We start from the raw sequence: 22,162 nt of genomic DNA, 5'->3' as shown, positions 1-22,162 counted from the left end.
AAGAAAAAATTAAACTTAGTGTCAAAATCGAAAAAAATGAAAACTTAGTGTTTTTTGTGAGAAAAAAATTCAACTTTGACACGTCAGCATATCATGTCAGCATGTCAAGTCATCAAAATTGACACATCATCATGTCACGTCAGCATGTAACCTGGTTAACCGGTCAAGTTGTTAGAATTGTAACAAATTAGAAAACACGGTGTCAAAATTGACACAAAAAAAAACACGGTGTCAAAATTGAATTTTTGTGTAAAAAAGTGTTTTTTGTGTCATTTACCCTTAAAACTCCATAAATATTATTAAGCAACACGTCACAGTATGCTCTACCTACATTATGGAAAGAGAGTATTTATCAATCAATTGTTTTTCTAATATGAATTGTACTAGTACCATAATACACAATATAAATTTACCAGAAAAACGATCCTTATACACTCTTCCTTTCCAGTTTATCTTCATATTCGCATGAATATGTCTTACACAAAACCTATGCTCTGCAGAAGGATATAACTTTTCAAATGGATGAAGGACTCCCAGAGAATCGCATAGTTAGGTAAGCATAATCATAAGGGTTCCAATTCAACAAAAACAAAAACAAAAATACATTGCATAAGACGCTTACCTTTTGTCTATCTGTTATAAAAGTGAAATTAGAGTTGATTGAAAGGTCTAGATGATCACCAAGGCATGAAAGAAACCATGTCCATGAATTTGCAGTATCTACCTCAACTATTGCATATGTCATTGGATAAATACCATCATTAGGGTCAAGACCTTATAAATGAAATCATCAGACAACCATTAAATCAGTTTAGTTAACCGAGAAGCAATGCACTTTGGAGAGTTTTCCAAAAATGCCATCAACAACCTAGGTGTATCAATCATAGTAAACAGAACCAGAGCCAAAACAGCAACTAGAATGTACTTTAAAAAATTAAAATATGTACAATGATAACTCACAATATCAAAGTATAAAAAAAATTGCATTAAATATGGACCACTACAATAGCAGGTAAGAGATCATAACTTTCGTTACCTTTTATCGTAGGCATCTCCAATTCTTACATTCCACTAACTATTTAATTTTACCTATTAAACTCTATACTCCATTAAACTATTAAGAGTCAATGGATTGTTATATAAGCATTTTATTATGTTTTTTTATAAATAATATTAATAAATAAAAATAGAATATTGCATTAATTAGAAATTCAAAGTTATAATTACAAAATATTAATTAAAGATTACAATTTAAAAATTAAATGTCACAAATAATACAATAAATTTAAAATACAATATCTAAAATACAAATTTTACTGCATATTGTAATTTATTGAATATAAAATAAATTAAATTATAAATCAAAGATATAATAGTATATAGTTTGTTTATTGCAAAAAAATCAAATGTTACCTTCTATATAAATTGTTATATTAAATTGAGAAAATAAATAAATAAACAAATCCTATTACACGGTTAAATGAGGATTAAATCCTACATTGAATGGGGATTAAATCCTCCACTTATTGAAATCTACCTACAATCCAACTTTATCCCATTAAATCTTTTTTTTTTCTACTTAAACTCTCTATTGACCTCCCATTAAGAATAGCCTTAGTAAGTAATACTCTTTTGATTTTTAGGGTTTGACTAATTGAAAGAGTAGGAAACAATGGGGAAAGACACGATCACTTATAATCCTGGGAAAAGAAATTGAATTATTTATTATAAATGAAGATTACAACAAATCAATAGTAGAATTAGTTATTAGGGATGAAGATTACATCAAATCATATCTCTAATGTGGGGGCAATAGAAGAAAGGATAAATGAAAAAGTTAAATTTTCCTATCATATATTAATCACATGACTCTATTTAACTGGACTAACATTAGGGAATTTAACGGAGGAATCAAATGTGTGACAAAAGCATTAAGTAGGGATCGTCAGCGTTAAATTAAAAAAAAATGAATTTAATTTAGACATAAGGACCAAAAATATAATTTTGTCTTATAATTCAATGTATTAGCTTCTTAATGGGTTAGAATAGCTATTTTGAAGTATAAATTGATTGGGAGGGACTCAAGAGATGAATTAGGAAAATCATAATTGTCTAGAAATGGGTTAGCATACGGTCATAGCATAGGCCGTCTAGACAACCATACAATCCTTACGCGGAACTACACACCAAGGAAATTCATGTATGTAGAACCTATACGCAAAATGGTTTAACCTTTGAAAAATGCATATAACATAGACCTAAACAAAGAACCCGGTCTCGAACCGGTCCAAAAAAAGAACGGGACCAAGAGTCTAAAACAATAGTTGACTGAAAAAAAAAAAAAAAAAAAATACAACTCCCAAAAAAACAGGACGGAAAAAACCAGCTCGATAATCAAAACGAAAAGTTCTGAGATCGGTCTGAAGAATGGCTCGACCATTTCGAGACCGAACCGAGGCTGGTCCGAGATCTGTCTCAAAAAAAAAAGGAAGCCAAAAATTTTAACCATATCATTTTTGTGTTAATCACAGTTACTTAACTTTTTATCTTCTTTTTTTATTAAATTTTAATGCATCATTTTTAGTAACTTATTTTGGTGTTAATCACACATTCGTTAACCGCAATTCTCGAAACCAAAACAAAAAACCAAAAACTATCAAAACTGAAGAGAAAAAGGCGCACGCAAAAACTGTGAAACCGGACCAAAAAAATCGAGGCTCAGCCTAATTATTTTGGTGTACAGCCTGTTCCATGTTTTGGTACGACTTGTATGAACCCGATACGAACATATACATGATATTGAATAAAACATTAAAACTTGAAAGTCGTTGAAAGTTGACAGTAGTGATGGTACAACGACCCATATGGCCTTCGTACAACCTGTAATTATGTGTCATGTATGATACAACTTGCATGGTCTTGTATATATAGATCGTACATAAGCTAAACAATAAGCGAGAGGTTCAGGGCAAAAATAGGCTTTCTGCTCTAGGTTGGATCGCTCTTCAATCTTCATACGGGCTTCTGTTGGGCATTTTTGATGTTAAGGACGGATAATTTTTAGAGGATACAATTGGGTCGGGCTTTACCCGGACCTTTTATGGACCGGGCCAACTTTTTTCGGCATATTTGTAATCAAAGAAACTCGCAATTGGCTAGGCTACTTTAGATATTTTGCTTCTTTTTTTTGTCATTTACTAGAAATATGCTGGATAAAAGAAAAAAATAGCTAGATAGGAGTTAATGTATTTGAGATTATTATTAACACTTTATATTCCATGATTCAGTTAAAATAAAATGAGAAAAAATATATGTTTGATCTGAGAGAGAAAAGGAATTCGATTAGGCGTTGCCCTTTGTCCTCCCCACTACAAACCACCACGAAAACGGATGACTACAAATGGTCGGGCTGGTGTGCACGACCGTTTTCCGTGGCCACGCAGATCACGACCAGGTTCGTCGATGGTATACCGGTTGGCCTTGATGAGTAAACAATAATTATATTTGGATTTTTTCTAAAAATAGCGACTATTTTTCTTATCATTCAATAAGAAAAACGTGTATTTTTTTTTTTGAATTTTATATATGCCTATTAACGTATGTAAAGCTCATTCAATATAAAACCAAAATCCAATTGTGATAACGAAAAAGATTGGTATATTTTTTTATAAATTTTATTTATGTATGAGTATTTAACTATTAATGTATGTAAGGCCTAGGGGTGTTCAAAACCGGATATCCGAAAATTCGGATAGTTGATTATTGATATCCGAATATCCGAATTTCATTAGTTTTAAATAAAGAAAATAAACCCTCCAAGAACAAGAACGTTTCCGTGCATTTGTTAGGTATAATAAGACTTCATTTGGTCCGGTTAAATGCAAGTTACCTCATGATACCTAAAGATCTTGAGAAATCAAACTCAAATTACTAAAATCAACATAAAAAAGGTAACATTTATACCATTGTCACTTTACGTACCAAGTAAAAATGTTAATAATTTGTTTTTTTGAATTTCAAATGAAAAAACCCAATGCATTAAAACTATTTTTAATAATTTTTTATTTTATATATTTCGGATTTCGGATATCCGAAATATCCGAAATTTTCACATTTTAATATCCGTATCCGAATCCAAAAAACCGGATATCCGAATTTTGGGTATCCGATTTTTCGGGTATTTTCGGATCGGATTTTCGCATTTTTCGGATCGGATGTTCGGATGCGGATATTTTTGACCACCCCTAGTAAGGCCCATTAAACATACCAAACCCCAATTTTGCTTACTAAAGAGCTTGGCAGTTGGCATCATGAGACAAAAATTTATAATGGATAGTCTTAAAATAATTAAATACAAATTATGGGATCAGTCCAGAGGGTGACTCGGCGAGTCGGTGCGTCAGACAGTGTTTATCTCGGAATTTCTTGTTGTTTTTGCATTGGGATAATTACCTAATCTAGTTTGATTAATATTAATCCGATTATATGATATATTTGACTATATTTTAATCTAATTGAAGATATTTATCAATTAATAAGATAATTGTTTCCTTATAAGATTATTGATTAATTATTTTAAGTAAATTGATAAATTATTTTGCAAGAAATCATCAAATATGGATAATTATGTGATTAAATGTTAATTTGAATTATTTGTTATTTGATCCTTGTTGTTGTGAAAAGTTTCATATTTGGCCCTTTAGGTTTTATAGTTTAAATTTGAACCCCAAAAGTTTTGTTGTTTTGAAATTTAAATAGTTGAAACCCTAATGTTTTGAAAAAGGTTTCAAAACTTGCCCTCAAGTTTTGGAATTTAAATTTTGATTAAATAGTTTAATTTTGATGCATATTTAAATTCTAAACCCTAATAGTTTGAAATGTTTCAAAACTTGCCCTCAAGTTTTGGAATTTAAAAGTTGATTAAAAATTTAATTAGGAATGTTAAATTCTAAAACTCTAGTATAATTTTGAAAAAGTTCAAATCACACCCTTATGGTTTTATTAATTAATTAAGGTGTATAATTAAAAGAGGTTTAATAAATCCATAAAAGTTTAGGTTTACAATTTAATTGAATTAAAAGTATAATTGTTAAATTAGACCACCTAGTATTTTAAAAGTATAAAATACACCCTATACTATATATAACATTAAAGGTCTAACATTATATATATGTATGAGTAAAAGTCAGTCTTACCGTTAGTAGGCCTCATTCACGAAGCTGGTCTATAAGGGGTGTTTAAGGAAATTGCCTATAAAATGGCGATTGAATGGGTATCCACTCTTACCCACCGCACTCTTGACTAATGGAGGGTCGTTAGCCGAACGGGTAGGATAGGACGAAACCTTCCATTATAAGTATAATGAATTATTAAAGTAACTAAATGTTTTCATAAAATTCCCAATCTTAGTTACTTAGGCAAAAGTGAATTGATGCAATTCCATGAAATTACACTTTGTGCCCTTGCGAAGACGTTAGTGGAGCGTGTGTGGTTTACCGACACACTAAATGGGTCTAAGCAAAGGTAGCAAAGGGTGACTCAATGTTTGTCATAGTTCGGTGGAGCGTGAGTGGTTTACCGGCACATCGAATAGGTGACTGTAACATGTGAGGGCACCATGTAAGTTTGCATGGTTATTCACACCCGCTTTGTGATCCTCGGCATCCCAGTCACAAACAAGAGGGGCATATCGAGATTTAAACATGCCATTGAAAGTTCAATGAATCTCAAAGGATCTAGGAGTTTTCATAGATTTAAAACTTAAATTTCTTTTTCGTTTTTCGTGGTGGAAATTAGTGAATCGTCATTCACTTACCTTCAAATATTCTGCAATTAGGGTTACGACATCCCTCTCCCGAGTTGTAGAATATTGTGTTGGGTCCTAGCCTTAGTATCTCATTTGGGTGATTTACTAAGGACTCAATCTATCAACTAACTTGAATTCGTTTTTCTCCCGTTTTGTAGATGTCAAAGTTTGACAACTATGGTCTTCTCAAATCCCGTGGAACATGCATTCCACATGAAGATGATATTCCACGATTCGATCGAGGAACAAGAAATCATGCTTCACTTCCTCCACCTCCTCCAATTATTCTCCCTAACTCACAAGTTCAAAGGCTTGAAAAGTTCAAGATCACTCATGCCCTTTTGGCAAGTAAACATAAAGAAGGAAAGTTCGTGTGTGCACACGTCCTAGGGATGAAGTCACACATTGATAGGTTAAGAATGTTGGGATCCGTTGTATGTGAGGAAATGGCTGTTGATTGGCTTCTTCAGTCACTTCCCAACTCATATAGTAAGTTCGTAAGAGAGTACTATATGATGAACTACGACGTGACCCTTATAGATCTCACCTATATGCTTATTGCTGCTGAATCAGCAATGATTTGGCGCAATAGGAAAGCAAAGTTGATTGGTGAATCTGCCTTCGAGACCTCTATGGATATAGACAATGGCAACGAAAGACGTGCTATGATCGAAAAGTTTGATCACAAGAGAAAGACAATGTCTGAAGTAGTTCCATGTCATGTTCCCAAAGAGTCAATTTGCTTTTATTGCCAAGAGAAAGGGCATTGGAGACAAAGCTGCCCCATTTACCTAAGAGATCTAAGAGATGGGAGAGTCGAAACGTATGGCTCTAATTTAGGTAAAATCCATTAAGCTTCATTCTAGATTCTAAATACATAATGTGATAATATTACAATTGATGTTTTGTAGGATCGAAGAAAAGAAAGGAAGCTTAAGGGAAGAAGTGAGCAGAATCTAACCGTGATGGAATGGATTTCGATCGCATTTCTCGAAGATTTGATTCTTGAGCTACTACTTAGAGTTAGAATTAGATTGCTAAGAAAGATGTATTAGCATAAGTTTTTCAAATGAGTTGCATTGTAAGGACAAATTTTTCCGCAATAAAATAAATTTTGATTTTAAATTTTATTTATTTATCCTTACAATGGCGTGTGAAAAATTGATGTTAAAATGGTTCTATTATTAGCAATAATGGATTTGGTTCTTATTATGTTATTTATGGAAAGTCGAGAATTTACCAAATAGGGAGAGTTTCTCATCGCCCAAGTTTCAATTGGATAGAAACTTGGAATCATGCAACGTGGATGCACGATGAATGAGAAATTTCGTATTTGGAAATTAGACTAATTCATTGACAAAGTGTCAAGTGAAGGACTAGGAGATCGAGTACACAAAGTTGTGTGATCAAAGTCTACCATAAAAGTAACGAGATATTCGTCATGATTTACTAAAGGTTTAGTAAATATGATTATACTTTTAAGATTAAGTGTAATTCTGAATTGATTGAAAAGGTTTAAATCAATAGTAGAACGAATAACAAGAATCAAGTAGGCAGAGAGATAAAAGTTTCTCCATTCTAAGAAGAAGGGAGAGTACCTTTTATGCTTTATGATAGGTCTTAATAATTAAGAACCATATCTCAATTGATCCTCTAAGTGAGTCTTGGTACAATTGTATGTCCAAGAAGAGGAATCAAAGATTGAAAAAATGGTCAAATCAAGAAGTCAATCATACTTCGTTCCAAAACAAGTCTTAGAGTTAAGATTGTGACAATGAGTGAAAAGTATTAAAACATTCATTAAATGTGGTAAGTTGTGATGTCTTATATAAGACAAAGACCAACTAGGACCAATTTATGAAGAGTTTTGATAAAAACTACACTAACTCTTGAATATTTGTTTGTCAAGAAATGGTTATTGACAAGAGAATCTTATATGTCAAGGAGTCAGTGGGAGTCTTAATGGTCTTGAAAGGTTTCAAGAACAAATCAAATAAACCTTATCGATCATCACTAGCACACGAGTTGAGGTTTACAACCTATCGTGTTGACATTATTTTGATTCTGTGCCAATCCAATCGAGTTAATTATGCATGTGAGTTCTATGAGTTCTCATTTTGAACGCATAAAAGGCAAAGCACCTTAATCAATGAAAGGTACATTGATAGGAAAGGGTGAGCTGCTTAACTACTTGGAAGACATGGTGGGCAGCTGTGCTACCATAAGGCAAGAAATCAAGATTAAGAAAGTTCGGTCCATATGAGTTTGAATTTGTCGTAAACTTTGGTTTTAACAAATTCACATGGATAGGAACACATACACCGTCTAAATCTACGTGTCATAAGATTTCTCCTTCATGAAAATTATTGTGAGGAAATGCTTTCACTAAGAAAGATTTTAAGAAGATAGTGATTGTTAAAATTGCATTCTCAAATTCGATTATGGTTACGGCATCCCTTTCCATAATTTGAATTGTGAGGTTTGGCAATTAGTCTTAATTGTTTAGACACACATATGAACTATCGAAGGCAAAGGTGTATAAGTTCAAAAAGCCTTGATAAATGATTATCAAAACACTAAGTATTAGAAACGTGAACTTAAGAAATTCAATAAGCATTGTTTTTCTGAAAGTTAAGATGTTTATGAATACATGTCGAAGCTAGTGGGAGCATAAGTGTTATGTTTTATAATAATCATCAAGATAGTGGGAGCATAAAAGTTATGATTGTATGATTATTAAGGAAAGTATTGCAAGGTTAGCAATATTAATTATAGAAAACAAGAGTCATACTTTGTAAAGTCGCAATAGTTGAAGAATTGTTTTTCTATAATTAAGGGAGAGAATATTATGCTTCATTTCAAATCTAAAGGCTTAGGTTGTGGAATGTTAATAAGATTTAGTCAAAGGTACAAAGTGTGTTCTTAAAATTTCGATTATGATTACGGCATCCCTCTTCATAATTCGAATTTTGAGAACATAGCAAATAAAACATTATGCGTCGTGTCCCATACGCTTCGGGTATATGATCGATTGCAAATGCTTTAATGTTTGACCATTCTAAAATTTTCCAAATGTTGAGCACATTTAGAGGAAAAAGGACTAGAATCGGATTAGACTAAAACAATTAAACAACTATCAAAGGACAATCCAAGTTCGACGAGGATTGGTCGCTTGTGAGTAGTTGGAAGTATAGTATTGGAAAATATGGAAATGTTTCCATATTGGATGGACCATATCGACATCATTACGAATAGATAAGATTCTATTAAGAATGAGTTGTCATATGGAACATATGGAAGTGTATCCATATTGGGAATTGAATATTAAAAAAATCTATGACTAGATTAGAAACTTCTATGCAAAAGGATGTTCAAAGGAATGTACTTTGAGTGAGAGACATCATATCTAAGGAATTGTCTTGTAATAATTTCCAATAGAAGACTTTGTAATATCAGTGGCAATAGTCTTTGTGACTTTGGTGCATTGGCATTACGAAAGGGTAAGTTGCGTAAAATGTTAGAATCTAGCATATTCTATAAGTGGCAAGAATTTGATATTCTTAAACTTATGAAAAATGGATTTGGAGTTATGAAATGAGAATGATTGGAAATGTGTTCAATGTGATCTATTTCACAAAGTAAGAACCATAGGTAAACATTGTGTGCATGCTAGGAGCATGGGACAAGTGTTGGAATTCAAGTAAGAAGTTGATTACCCGAAACGACAAATAATGAGTAATGGATATGGTGATAAATAAAAGGCGTTTTATTTATGCTCAAGGGTTTGAGGCCATATGGGATTAGTATTATTCTTGTGTTTCACATTTGCATGTTTTGACTTCCAGAATAATTGAGTTTATTAAGAATAATCGAATTATTCGAACGGGCCACAGTTGTTCATACGTTGGAAGTAGATATGAATGAAGACTGTCGTGAATTGGTGTGTGGATTGTCTAAAGAGCATTAGACATAAGCAAATGTTTGCTGCAACGTTCATGAGTGCTTATGAATATGATTCGAGCATTGGATTAAACCCACACTCACTTGGATCACTCCATGAATTGTATCACGAGTGATTGGTGAGACGATAACATCTTATATTCTTGAAACCAAGATGTGTGAGTTGTATCTTGCGAATCGGTTGCACATTGATAATATGTAAACGCACTAGTAACTTGGTGTTATAAAACATATTGTTGTGTGTGATTCGGTGCATGAGTGCAAGCGAGCATTGTATCAAAGTTTATCCATTCCTTTTATTCAAAGTAGGATAAAAGCGATATCTTTGGGCCCCTCGATGGTTTAGTGATGACAAACATAAATGCTCGGCCGGGCTAGGGCTAATTTGATTTGTTCAGTTAGTCAGTCGTCATAAATCGAGAATCGAGAAGTAGTACAAAGAGAATGATTTGAAATCATGTATCATATGATATCTAGAATTGAGGAATATATGATCCCTTATCTAAGGACACGCGTATTTGATATGATCAGAGTTGACAGCGGCTTTGGAAAGCTACGATTGCAGATCGGGATCCGAAGTCATACGCAGAATAGTTATTAGACTTATCCAAGTGGGAGACTGTTGGATTAGTGTCTAAGTCCATAACTATTTTGGTATGTACTTAACCCGATGGTGCATAGTCCTTTTGGGTTGCCTTCACCAAAGCAACTTGATTGGAGAAATAAATAAAGAAAGAGAGGTTATTATGATTTATTAATATGTTATAAGAATAATATATTAAAGGAGAAATCATATTTGTTTAATTAATATTGGCCAATAATTAATTAAGAATTAATTTTGTGATCAAGTGTAATTAATTAAACTAGAGGGGCTGAATTGTAATTATGTGATAGTTACAAAATAAGGTAAGGATTATCTTATATATATGGTGAACGAATTTGAGGTGTAAATCCCTTAGAATTCGACTATGATAAGGGTTTCTAGGACTTATCTTATGGTTGCTTGGTGGACAAGCAACTAGATAAGGATAAGGACTAAAACCTTAATCTTTACACCTATATAAACCCCCTAGGGCTTAGGAATTCGTCTAACCCTTCCCAAGAGTTCCTAAGGACGAATTCTAACCTTCCTCCTCTCTCTTTATACCTTCTCCACTTGCTTATGGTGTTTGTAAGCCATTAGAGGAGTGACACTTGTGACTCTCAGCTTTCCAAGGTCAATTCAAGGAGGAATTGGATTGTTATTGCTATATAACAATCAAGGTATGTTCTTAAACCTAATTACATGTGAATTCTGATTTCCATATGCTAGAATTAGGGTTCAAAGTCTTGGATTCAAAGTATGTACAATAGAGAAACCTAGATCCAAGCTTTAGAGTTTGTATGAGCACATAGGATGTCTTATGACCAAAACCCATCAGGATGATGCTATGATTAGTGATCTGTTAGATCGGTTTGACTGTTTGTGCATGATAGCTAGTGTTTGATATATATATATATATATATATATATATATATATGTGTGTGTGTGTGTTGGTTGTATGTTTAGGGATGGGTTGAGGTGGTTCTGCTTTGTGCTCTAGGCCAACAGACCTTGGGCGGTCCGGATAGACTGCAGACCCATCGGGGCGTATCAATCAGGCCGAAGGCCCGGAGAACGGTCCAGACAGGCTGAAGGCCCATTTAGGTTTGTTCTTCATGAACACTCAAGAACACATTGAAAAAACCTTCATTTACGCACACTCATGAACACATATACACGCTCCAGATTTATGCATTGATTTTTCAAAACATACACACTCATGAACATGCACCTATTGCCATCATAGTCTACTAAATCCACTAATAGCCACCACCGTCTAAATATTGTCACCATTGTCCACCACCACCATTCATGAACAAACACCTTTAACCACCTCCATCTCTGCCCAAATTCCTTCTCTCATCTCCATCTCTACTTAGAAATCATTCTTAAAATGAAAATTGATGGTGTTGGTGATGGAGTGTAACATCCCAAAAATTTTGAGTAAAAATTTCATTTCAAATAAGTCAAAACCATTCATTCATTATCCCAACAGAAGATTATAATAAAAGCATTCTCAAACCATCAGAGTAAAATCATAAATAGTCAATGCAGAATAAATCTTCAGGGAATGCAGTGCGATCCATTCGGTCCTTCCTTTTGAAACCATAGGTACTTGAAAACATTTTAAACATAAAGCGTAAACACAAAGCTTAGTGAGTTCCCCAAAATACCGAATACCATACATAAATGTTAGCTCAAGGATGAAACGGGTCTGTTTCACCCCCGTGTCTATTTCACCCTCGAGTCTATTTCAACTCAAATGACAGCTCAAGGTTGTACTGGGTCTATTTCACCCCCACATACATATAGCAAACAGGCATACATGCATACAATAAGAATCACAAAGACAACAGGCACATACTACCCTAGTATCCTACAGTATAGTGAGCAAACTCACCTCAGTCTAGAGATAACCGAACCACATGTGTTGTTGCTACCGGGCTCCTCACACCGAACACATCCAAATTATCCCTAATCAATAACTGAGGTAATTTCCCATAGTCCAAGGTCCAATTCATACGCTATCATATCAATGGGTAAAAGATTATTTTACCTTTCCCGCATCAGACCCAACAACTCATGGCCCAAATCCCAAAAGACCCAAGACCTAAAAAGAGCCCATTATGGCACCTTGGTGCGTACTCCTTGCAAACACTTAGGTTGGGCCCATTACGTATGATATATGTATGTGGATAGGAGTTTTGTTTGCTCAACGCTAGAGTCGAGGATTGTATGTGGATGTGTTGTATGTATGGTGGAATATATGGTATACCAGGGAACTCAGTAAACTTTATGTTTACGGTTGTTGATTGACTTCTTTTGCAAACGTTCGTGAGAAAAGATCGACAGGACTGTACACACGTTTTGAATATATTTATTTCCGTATTTTGTAAACTTAACTCTGATAATATATGGTTTCAATCATTTGAACAATCCCTTATATATATATATATATATATATATATATATATATATATATATATATATATATATATATATGTGTGTGTGTGTGTGTGTGGGGGGGGGGGGGGAGGGGGGGGGGGGTTCACACCTCATGCGTGATGCTAAGGTGGACCATCGACCACTCCGTGACGGCACCCTCAATACGCATGAAGCTACGGTGGCTTGGTCTCCGATGATTCTCCTCACGCCCGACTATGTTTTCTTATATCTCTTTCTTCTGCCTTCCCTCTTTATTCCCTTGATGGCCACACCCTCAAGGTTGAGGTTGTGGTAGGAAGATGGTGCTAAGGTGGTAAAGATGTTGAGACGGTGGAGACCCAATGGCCTTAGCTCCGAAACCACATATTGTGAGATTTCTCGTAATTGATTTGATCTAATTATAAACAGAAACATGCAATGCCCATGGCTGAGACATACAGCTAGTGGGTCTATCCTATTCAATATATGACAATATACAAAGTGCATAAAAAATACAGTCTTATACAAACATTTTCTGGAGTTCATAATGCACAATCAAGACCTTCCACAACAATTTGCTCATTGTGGTACAATAATATGCAAAAAAAATCAACAGAATATGCAAAAAAAGAACCCAAATTATTCCAAAAAGCTGTATAAAGAAACGATATTTGCAAGAAAAAACCATAAACATACAACCAAATCCACAAAATTCTATGCATTTTAATCGTAACTATAGTACCAAAATATCAGCAACAACTTCATTGATTAAAGAATCAAGTAATCGCCTCTCGATTTCCACTCCAACTTCAAACGCTTCAACATCAAAATCAAGCCATTTTTGGTGCTGATCACTGCTCATATCCTTGTCTACAAGCTCATCCACCATACAATCTTTCATTCGTTCCCACCCCGAGATCTTGTTACACACTTCTTTTGCTAACCGTTTTTTTCTTCTAACCACCAATAAACCTCTTAGCCACACTCTACATTTCAAGTCAACACACTCACTCACACAGTCAAACACAAGTTTCCGCCTTAACTTAGCCTCGTTTTTCTTCCCAAGAATCGGTCTTTTGGCTTCCAGTATATCAAATAGACGTGGGTTTACAATCTTTTGAGTCCTTCCTACACTGAAATCCTCAAACATGGACTTGATATTGAAAAGTATATTATCCACGTAACTTGGTTCTGACTCGGTTTCCACCTCCATTGTTGTCAATTTCTGTGAGAAAACCCCAACAAGTTCTTGATCTTTGAACAACGGGACATTTGAAGAAAACCCTGGACACGAATCATCTTTATATATTCTACCTTGGTTTCTTTTATCTTGGAAGATTGTAGTTATGTTTATTTCCCTTAGTTTTTGGTCCAAAAAGGTGCCATGATTATCAGCCAATAAGGCGTTCTTTTTCTCTATAGATCTTATCGGAGTGCGTGAAATTGGGGAAGTGAAAGTAAAAGAAACAACATCCGATCCATTAGATCTAACCACGTATCCATCTCCTTCATTTTTATCGCGTTTCCTTTGATTGACAGTTTTGTTCATCGACTTCGCCGGAATCTTACTTGAGCTCTTCCCGGAGACTGGTTTCCGGCAATGTGAGTTGGTCAAAGTCACCGGAGATTTTGCAATGGGTTTTCCTCTTCCATTCAAGCAATTTTGTTTCTGGTTGTTTTGTTTGAGCACACTGTTTGTAGAAGATTTCCTTAATATACTCGAACCTTCTCGTGTTTTAACGTTAATCTTTGCCTGAAGAGCTAAAGAAACCGACTTCTTTCCATCTTCCATGAATGGTTTTCTTTCTAAACAACCATCCCAACTCTTATTCATTGATTGCCCTTTTAAACTCCTAGCAGCATTCGACTCCGATGGTTTTCTCGATGGTGTTTTTGAACCGACTTGCATTATACGAATCGGGTCATCAGATGACCCGAATCGAGAGCTTTTAATCGGAGATAAGAGTTTTTGTCGAGTTACATGAACCGATTTATCGGATTTTCGTGGTAAACTTTCGGTTTGAAACTTCTCGATCACTTTATGTTTTCGATCAATTTGTTGGTGGAAATCTTTCTGTTCAAGTTCGATTCTTTTTCTAACATATCGGGAATCAAAAAATCGGTTTGATTGTGTGTCGTTGAAATTTGAAGTTGGATTTGGAAGCGAATCCAATCCCATAAGCCTAGCGACTACTCCGGGGGATTTTCCATAATCATCTTCATCGATTAGTGAAGACGAACAACCTTTTCTGCTTCGATTGTTCGATTCCTTCGACTTTTATGTTCAAACAAGTAATTTTTCAGCTTCGAAACAAATAAATTCTTTCAAAATCTAAACATAAATGTATAGCGATTCATACCGGATGAAATTGCGTAATCGGTATGGGTATGTTTATGTTTACATCGCTACTCCTTTTCTGCTTCGATCGTCCTATAAAAAATTAAACTGAAGTTAAAAAAAAAAGTATGAAAAATGCTAATATCTTTCGAGTATTGAGATTAATATTACCAGATAAATCAGGAGTTTTGTAGAATTTCTTGCGTGATTTCATATTCCAATCGAATAAATCGAGAAAACCACCGCCGGAATCTTGTTTCAATTTGTCAACTTTCATATTTGCATGATTGCATCAGAACCTCAGTTCAAGAAATTTAATGCTTTGATTGAAATCATAAGGCCTTCAAAATTTCTGCAAATATCATCGTATGATCAAATGCTTAAAAGGGCATCAAAGTATTGAAATTTTATAAATAACTAAACAATCTATCTACTGATCCACCAACCAGTAAGTAAGTAAGTAATCACACCTTTGGGGTTGCTTGCAATGTATATATGTGATTCTTACTGATACTCCTCCCTCAAATCGAATTTTGACTTTTTAGAGTCAAAATCAAATTAGTTTTTAGCTTTAAAATTCAACATTCTTGATGGGTATTTAGATATAAAGAAGAAAAGACAGATATTGCATGATTGATTCCTTTTTATGGTAAGTTACAACCGACTGATTTTGGTAAGAATTTAAAAAAGTACTAAATTTTGAAATCGGAAAGTGGACTGAAATTGCTTCGAAGAACAGATAAGTCAAACATTTACTAAGCTTGAATTTGTCAATTAAAGCATTAAAAACATGAATTCCCTTGTCCCTTATGTAACATCATCATTCTTTATTAGAATTACCATAGATTTCAACTGCTAGTAGATATCTGATCGACCACATAAAGAAGCTTCACATAATTTCGTACTCCAAAACAATCGAATACCAAATCCACATGTGGAGTATCCGATGAATAATTGAACTGCATTGGTACAGATTAAACCCTAGATATTCAAATTGGTAGAATTGATTACAGTTTACAGAACACGGAATTCATAGCAGAAGTCTGCATCATTGACTTTTGACAAAAACAGTGAACTGTCCACTATCAAGTTACAAGCTCAGATCAAAACGCGCATAAAAATTATAACCCAGACGATATATTCAAGAATTTATCAAAATAAACGAGCCCAAATCAGCGAAAACTTACATGAACAATTGAACATGAAGAAATCAAGATCTGCAAGTGAGGTTATGAGTCTGTTCACTCTCTTTTATGCCCGAAGCTTCCATTCCGGATAGAGCAACGAATCTATATATAAACTATGACAAATAGAAACAAAAACAACCAGAACTGAATTTGCAGAGATTTTGAGAGAATTTTTAGAACATTATTGAAGAGTATACTATTGGGTTTTTAAGTGGTCACATTCTTTAATAATTTTTTTCAAAGACATTAAATGGGTCAGTCAACAAATTGGTTGGATTTTGTAATAAGGAATTTATTCTACAATTTTTATTTTTTTTTATTATTATTATTTTTTTTTATTTGATTTATAAGGAAAAAAATGTTATATATGTAAATCAAGAGAAAGGTTATATATTTTCTATAAACGCCTCTTTTATATTTGAACTCTTTTACGTGAAGGAAAAAGAAACCTTTACTGATTTGGAATCTTGTTGGTCGAAGTGGAGGATTTCAAAGGGTAGTGACGATTGTGTGGACCCGTCATGAGAAACTTTTCAGATTATCATGTTTCACCTTTATTATAAAAATAGTAATTAACTGTTTTAACAAATAATAATTGATATAAAAGCATCTTAGCCAGTAATCTTTTATAAAGTTTATTATTATTTGAATAATTTTTTGTATAGCTTTAAAGGTCGTTAAAATCACGATCCCGATGATTCTATGATTACCTAGGTAAATCGATCTCAATTTTATTTGGATTGTTTTTGGTAAAATTAGGATCGAATCCTAGGACCATAGAATTGAAGATGGTATGATTGTTATCATTTGTTTAAAAAAATCAAATATTTGTTCTTAAACTAATTATGTAGAATACTCATTTTGTATTGTCAAGGGTTGGTCTAAGACATGCGCGAGTTGCACCATAGCCCATGACAATAAAAAAAGAGCATAAAATTGATCCAATAATTAATATTGTATATACACTTTGGCCCAAAGTTTAGTCCAATAAATGGTGTGATAGTGATTCACAATTCATAAGTGTTTGGAGGCAACAGAGCATTATCTCGAGCGTGGACGCGAAGCATCTCGAGAAGCCAATCGACGTCTAGAAAAGCACATTGTCTAGATTGCGGAGCCTGTAATCGACTGGCGGACTGATCATTCTCATTATAATTTCTCTACTTTTCTCTTAAACCTAGTGGTTACTGAATTGAATTTCTTTATTTCTCATTTTAATTTATGATTTCTCTATTTTGATTCTTTACTTCTCACAATCACATTCCTAGTATTATGATTTCTGAAACATATAGTCGCCGAAAATCTGAAGAATTATGAGGTCTTCAATTTCAAAATTAGGTTTGGGTTGGTTCGATTTCTGAATTTTCATCTCTCTTATTATGTTTTCTTTTCTCATTCCAACTTCTGAAACCTACTACAACGAATTTCTCTACTTCTCCTTCTAATTTCTAAGCTTTTTTTTGTTCTAATTTTAAAGCACCGACGACGAAAATCTGAAGAAGCTTAAGGTTTTCAATTTTAAATTGGGATTGGGTGAGTTGGATTTCTGAATTTTGATCTCTCATATTATGTTTTATTTCTCATTCCAATTTCTTATTTGTTTTCAATGTTTTTGTTTGTTTGCTTCCGAAGTTAGACTACTTTGTTGGTTGTTGGAAGACGATTACAGTAGAAATAATGAAAATCGATTTCTATTATGTTGCGTTAGGTTTGATTATGTTTTTTTATGGTAGCTTCAAATGAAATTTCTAGTCTTATAGAGTTTCTTTCTAAACTTTTGTCTTTTAATTATGTGATGTGGATCAAGAGACATATAATTTTATATTAAACTTATGTTTATTTTGAATAAATAGACTTCTAGAGGCAACAAAAGGTATAAATTTATTCTATTGTTGCTATTAGACAATAGTTTTTAAAAAATAAATGCATATTTCTGATTATATTATTAAATTTCCAGATCTTTTGACTTCTTGAAGTGGAAATAAAAACATAAACTTTGTTAAGGTTACGGTTGCTTCAACGAAAAGAGGTTGTTCAATATAGAAGCTCTTGAAATTGTATTTACGAAGTACCATGACTCAAGAAAGATTATGTAACACCCGCTCTCGAAGTATTTTTCATTTTAAACCCAAAAGTCTTAAATCCTTGCAAAACGGGTCCTTACGTGGGGTGTACACTATGTCTACGTTGGCGTAAGTCATTAAAGAGCAGCGGGGACTTCTTTAAGTATGTTGGGCGTACATAAGAAGTATGCATGGCATACTCATGCTAATCCTAAAACCCTAAATTTTAGGATTGAGACCCTATTTAAACACCTTAAGTCCGTTGAGGCCTTTTCATTTTCAGCCTCCACTTACCCAAAAGCAATCATTTCAAAATCCTAACTATTTTGTGAAGATCTTGAGCATTTAAAGTGAGTTTTGTGTGTTTTGGTGAAGAAGGAATCCATTAAAGAAGCATTCGTGAGCTTGGAGCTTGAAGATCCAGAAATTTCATCCCATTTTCAAGCCTCGGGAGGTATAAAGCTTGAACCATTTACACTGACCACAAGAGTTTGAGGTACTTGATGGATTAGCCAAATTTGAACATGCGGCAGCGAAGATGGTTGGATGTGGTGAAGGATTATGATTGTGAGATCTTGTACCACCCCGGGAAAGCTAATATGGTGGTCGATGCTTTGAGTCGTAAGGCTGTGAGTTCTCCTATCAGGGATATTTGTTTGAGAATGGTTATTACTTATCCTTTGTTGGATTTGATCAGGAAGGCTCGGGTGGAGGGGTTGAAAAATGAGAATTGGAAGGCCGAGCGGATCAGGGGTCGGATTCCTTTACTTATCAGAGATAGTCGGGAGTTGTTGACTTTTGTGCGGTAGAGTCTGGGTTCCGACTACTGGTAGGGTGGGACAAATTGTTCTGGAGGAGGCACCTAAGTCAAAGTTATCAATCCATCCTGGAGCCACAAAGATATATTGGGATCTGAAGTTGAGTTAATGGTGGCCATGTATGAAAAGGGAGATAGCATGGTTCGTCGAGTGGTGCCTGACTTGCAGTAAAGTCACGGCCAAACATCAGAGACCCCATGGCAAGATGTAGATGTTACCCATTCCCATGTGGAAATGGGAAGAGAATTCCATGGATTTCATCACAAAACTACCAAAGATGGCACGTGGAGTTGATTCTATCTGGGTCTTTGTAGATAGGTTGACCAAGAGTGCTCATTTCATACCGATTGTCGATAGTATATCTGTTGAGAAGCTTGCCGATATCTATATCCGTGCGGTGGTAGTTCAACATGGAGTGCCAGTTTCGGTGGTTTTAGATTGGGATGTTCGTTTTACTTCCAGGTTTTAGGGAAAGTTTTATGAGGATTTGTGTACTCAGTTGCATTTTAGTACATCATATCACCCCTAGACCGTCGATCAGAGCGAGCAGACGGCTCAAACGCTAGAACATATGCTTTAGGAATGTGTTTTAGATTTTGGAAGAAGTTTGGATATTTACCTCCCACTAGCCCAATTCTCATATAATAACAGTTATCATTCTAGTATTAACCAACCACCAATTGAGATGTTGTATAGGAGGAGGTGCAAGACCCCGGTTTGCTGGGGCGAGGTTGGGCATCGGTTCATGGGGAGTACTGAGGTAGTACTCAAGAATACATAGTTGATTCGGCAGGTGCACGACATGTTGCAAGTCGTGTAAAGTCGAAAGAAGAGTTATGCAGACTGGCAACGTTCGAAACTCGAGTTTCAGATAGGAGAGTTGGTGCTTATGTAGATGTCACCATGGAAAAGTGACATCTGATTTCGGAAGCGAGGCAAGCTGGGCCCCAGGTTTATTGGTCCCTTTAGGATTTCCACCCGAGTAAGCAGGGTTACGTACCTGCTGGATTTTCCTAACGAGCTCAGCTAGATCCACACCTTCCATGTTTCTCAGCTTCGGAAGTGTGTCCGATGAGTCCACGGTTGTTCCCTCGGATGAAATATAGGTTGATGATCGTCTGAATTATGTGGAAAGACCATTGGGGATCTTGGATAGGAAGAATAAAGCCTTGCGTAACAAGGTGGCATCATTGGTCAAGGTCCAATGGCAGCATCGAAAAGGTTCCGAAGTTACTTGGGAGCGTGAGGCAGAAATGCAAGAGCACTATGTTGAGTTATTTATAGATGGTGACTTCGAGGACGAAGTCTAATTCAAGTGGGGGAGATTTTTAACATCCGATGTGTTAACAAAAATTAATAAACAAAAAAATGGCCACGACATGGTGGAGCGTCACTACGACGTGGCGTATCAACTTTGTTCGCGGGTTCTAATGACCTACCACGACGTGGTATTGAGGCACTACGACGTGGCGGTGCTTTTTAGTGGAAACCCCTAATTTTCGGGTCTTGGACTCTATTTAAGGAACATTAAGGCTAGGTTTTCAGCCTACATCTTTCTCCCAACCTTAGAAACCCTAACCATATCCTCCATTGAAGTTGTGAACTCATTCTTGGTGCATTTTGGTGATTTGAGAAGGACAAGGAAGCTTTTGGTGAGGTGGTTTCGTAGAAGGCATCATATCTTCGACTAAGCTCATCTCTTGGACCTTGGTGAGTGCCAAGACTCAACCATTTTCTTGCCATGTTGCCATATCCCTTGTTTTTGTCCCCTCTTTCCATGTTTTGATGGATTTAAGTGATGGTATCTCATAAAGTTTGCAACTTTATGAATCCCCAAGTTAAAATGAGCAAGTAGTGTCTTGGATCTGGATTATAATCAAGTTTTGATGTCATGCATGGGATTATAGTCTTTAAACCCTATTTTTGCCCTAAAATGGAAAATGGATGTTTTGGACATGCAAGTCCATAAAGCCACGATTTTTAAGGTCACTTTTGAGCATGAAACCATTCTAGAAATTTTAGAAGTGCAACACTAAGGATTTGGTGCTTAATGGAAATCTTGATGCATTAAGTCGCCATTAGTGGTTGTGTGGGGAGTTTGGCTTATGGAAGGGTTTTTAGGGATAAAGTTGGAAACTTTACACATCAAGACCATGAGACGGACCAAATGCGAGCCTTGGAGTTCTTGTAGCTGAAGGAAAAATGACTTAATAGGTTAAGATGTCCTAACGCATCACCACGGTGTAGTTGAGGTTGCCATAACGTGGTAACTTGGTCCAGACCATCTATTTTGCCAGTTTGCGACCACGGTGTGGCCAAGGAGGCCACAACGTGGTGGCTTGTTGGGTGGACTTTTGACTTTTGAGTGTTGGTCACTATATTTCTTTAAGGTGACCGGTAGAGTCAATTCTAGAGTTGCGTTTTGTTTCAGATTCTCATCTGTCAACGAGGTGAGTCTCCTCGCTACACCCGTGGATCAAAGGCACCAATGTCGGTCCACTAGGAACTGTATTGTAGAATGCTAGTTGTTTTTTTATACTTTCATGAAAGACCATGTGGTGGCCCACGGCCTGTTATGTAAGACTAGGATTTGGCCCTTGGTATTACAAGGAAAATACCATGGGGGCGGCCCATGATTTTTGTATGTAAGATCGAGATTTGGACCTCAACGTTACAAGTATCATATTATTAGGTTGAAATATACCCAGGGCGGGGCCCACATTTGTATCTTTGGTATGTGGTACTTTAGGGAACTCACTAAGCTTTGTGCTTATAATTTATGTTCACGATTTCAGGTACTTCCGATTTGAAAGGGAAGGGTCTGGCGTGATGGCGCAACATCCTCCCCTCATGATTTCCACAAATTGAATAATTATACTCTGACTTTTTGAATATTATGGTTGGTATTGTATTTTAAAATGATGATGTTCAGAAGACAACCTTCAAGACATGTTATGGTAATTATGAGTTTGTGGTGATGCCT

At 35.2% G+C, this 22,162-nt stretch overlaps 1 protein-coding gene across 3 annotated transcripts; it reads right to left on the bottom strand.

The window, feature by feature from the left end:
* Nucleotides 1–13,393: 13,393 nt before the first annotated feature.
* Nucleotides 13,394–16,521, bottom strand: LOC145088841 (uncharacterized). 3 transcript variants are annotated; one of them, XM_079027270.1, is made up of 5 exons: nucleotides 16,299–16,521; nucleotides 15,952–16,070; nucleotides 15,283–15,463; nucleotides 15,134–15,204; nucleotides 13,394–15,048 (listed from the first exon to the last, which is right to left on the bottom strand). In XM_079027270.1, exons 3-5 carry the CDS (start codon nucleotides 15,386–15,388, stop codon nucleotides 13,507–13,509), a joined length of 1,719 nt encoding a protein of 572 aa, XP_078883396.1. In that variant the 5' UTR covers nucleotides 15,389–15,463; nucleotides 15,952–16,070; nucleotides 16,299–16,521; the 3' UTR covers nucleotides 13,394–13,506. The 3 variants fall into 3 exon arrangements, with proteins under 3 accessions (XP_078883396.1, XP_078883385.1, XP_078883401.1); XM_079027259.1 differs by lacking the exon at nucleotides 15,952–16,070 and having other exon boundaries at nucleotides 16,299–16,520; XM_079027275.1 differs by lacking the exons at nucleotides 15,952–16,070; nucleotides 16,299–16,521 and adding an exon at nucleotides 15,582–15,920.
* Nucleotides 16,522–22,162: the final 5,641 nt, after the last annotated feature.

The sequence above is a fragment of the Lactuca serriola genome, chromosome 1 (assembly GCF_051521515.1).
Source record: "Lactuca serriola cultivar US96UC23 chromosome 1, Lser_US96UC23_V15, whole genome shotgun sequence".
NCBI classification, from domain to species: Eukaryota; Viridiplantae; Streptophyta; class Magnoliopsida; order Asterales; family Asteraceae; genus Lactuca; species Lactuca serriola.
The sequence above is the reverse complement of the archived record's forward strand: the minus strand, read 5'-3'. Positions and strand labels throughout refer to the sequence as shown.

Excerpts from the sequence above, each read along its gene's own strand:
- LOC145088841 (XM_079027270.1), bottom strand. The coding sequence starts at position 15,388 with ATGAAAGTTGACAAATTGAAACAAGATTCCGGCGGTGGTTTTCTCGAT. Across the intron at positions 15,205-15,282 it reads CAAAACTCCTGATTTATCTG|GACGATCGAAGCAGAAAAGG; the intron begins GTAATATTAATC and ends AATTTTTTATAG. Across the intron at positions 15,049-15,133 it reads CGATTACGCAATTTCATCCG|TCGAAGGAATCGAACAATCG; the intron begins GTATGAATCGCT and ends TGAACATAAAAG.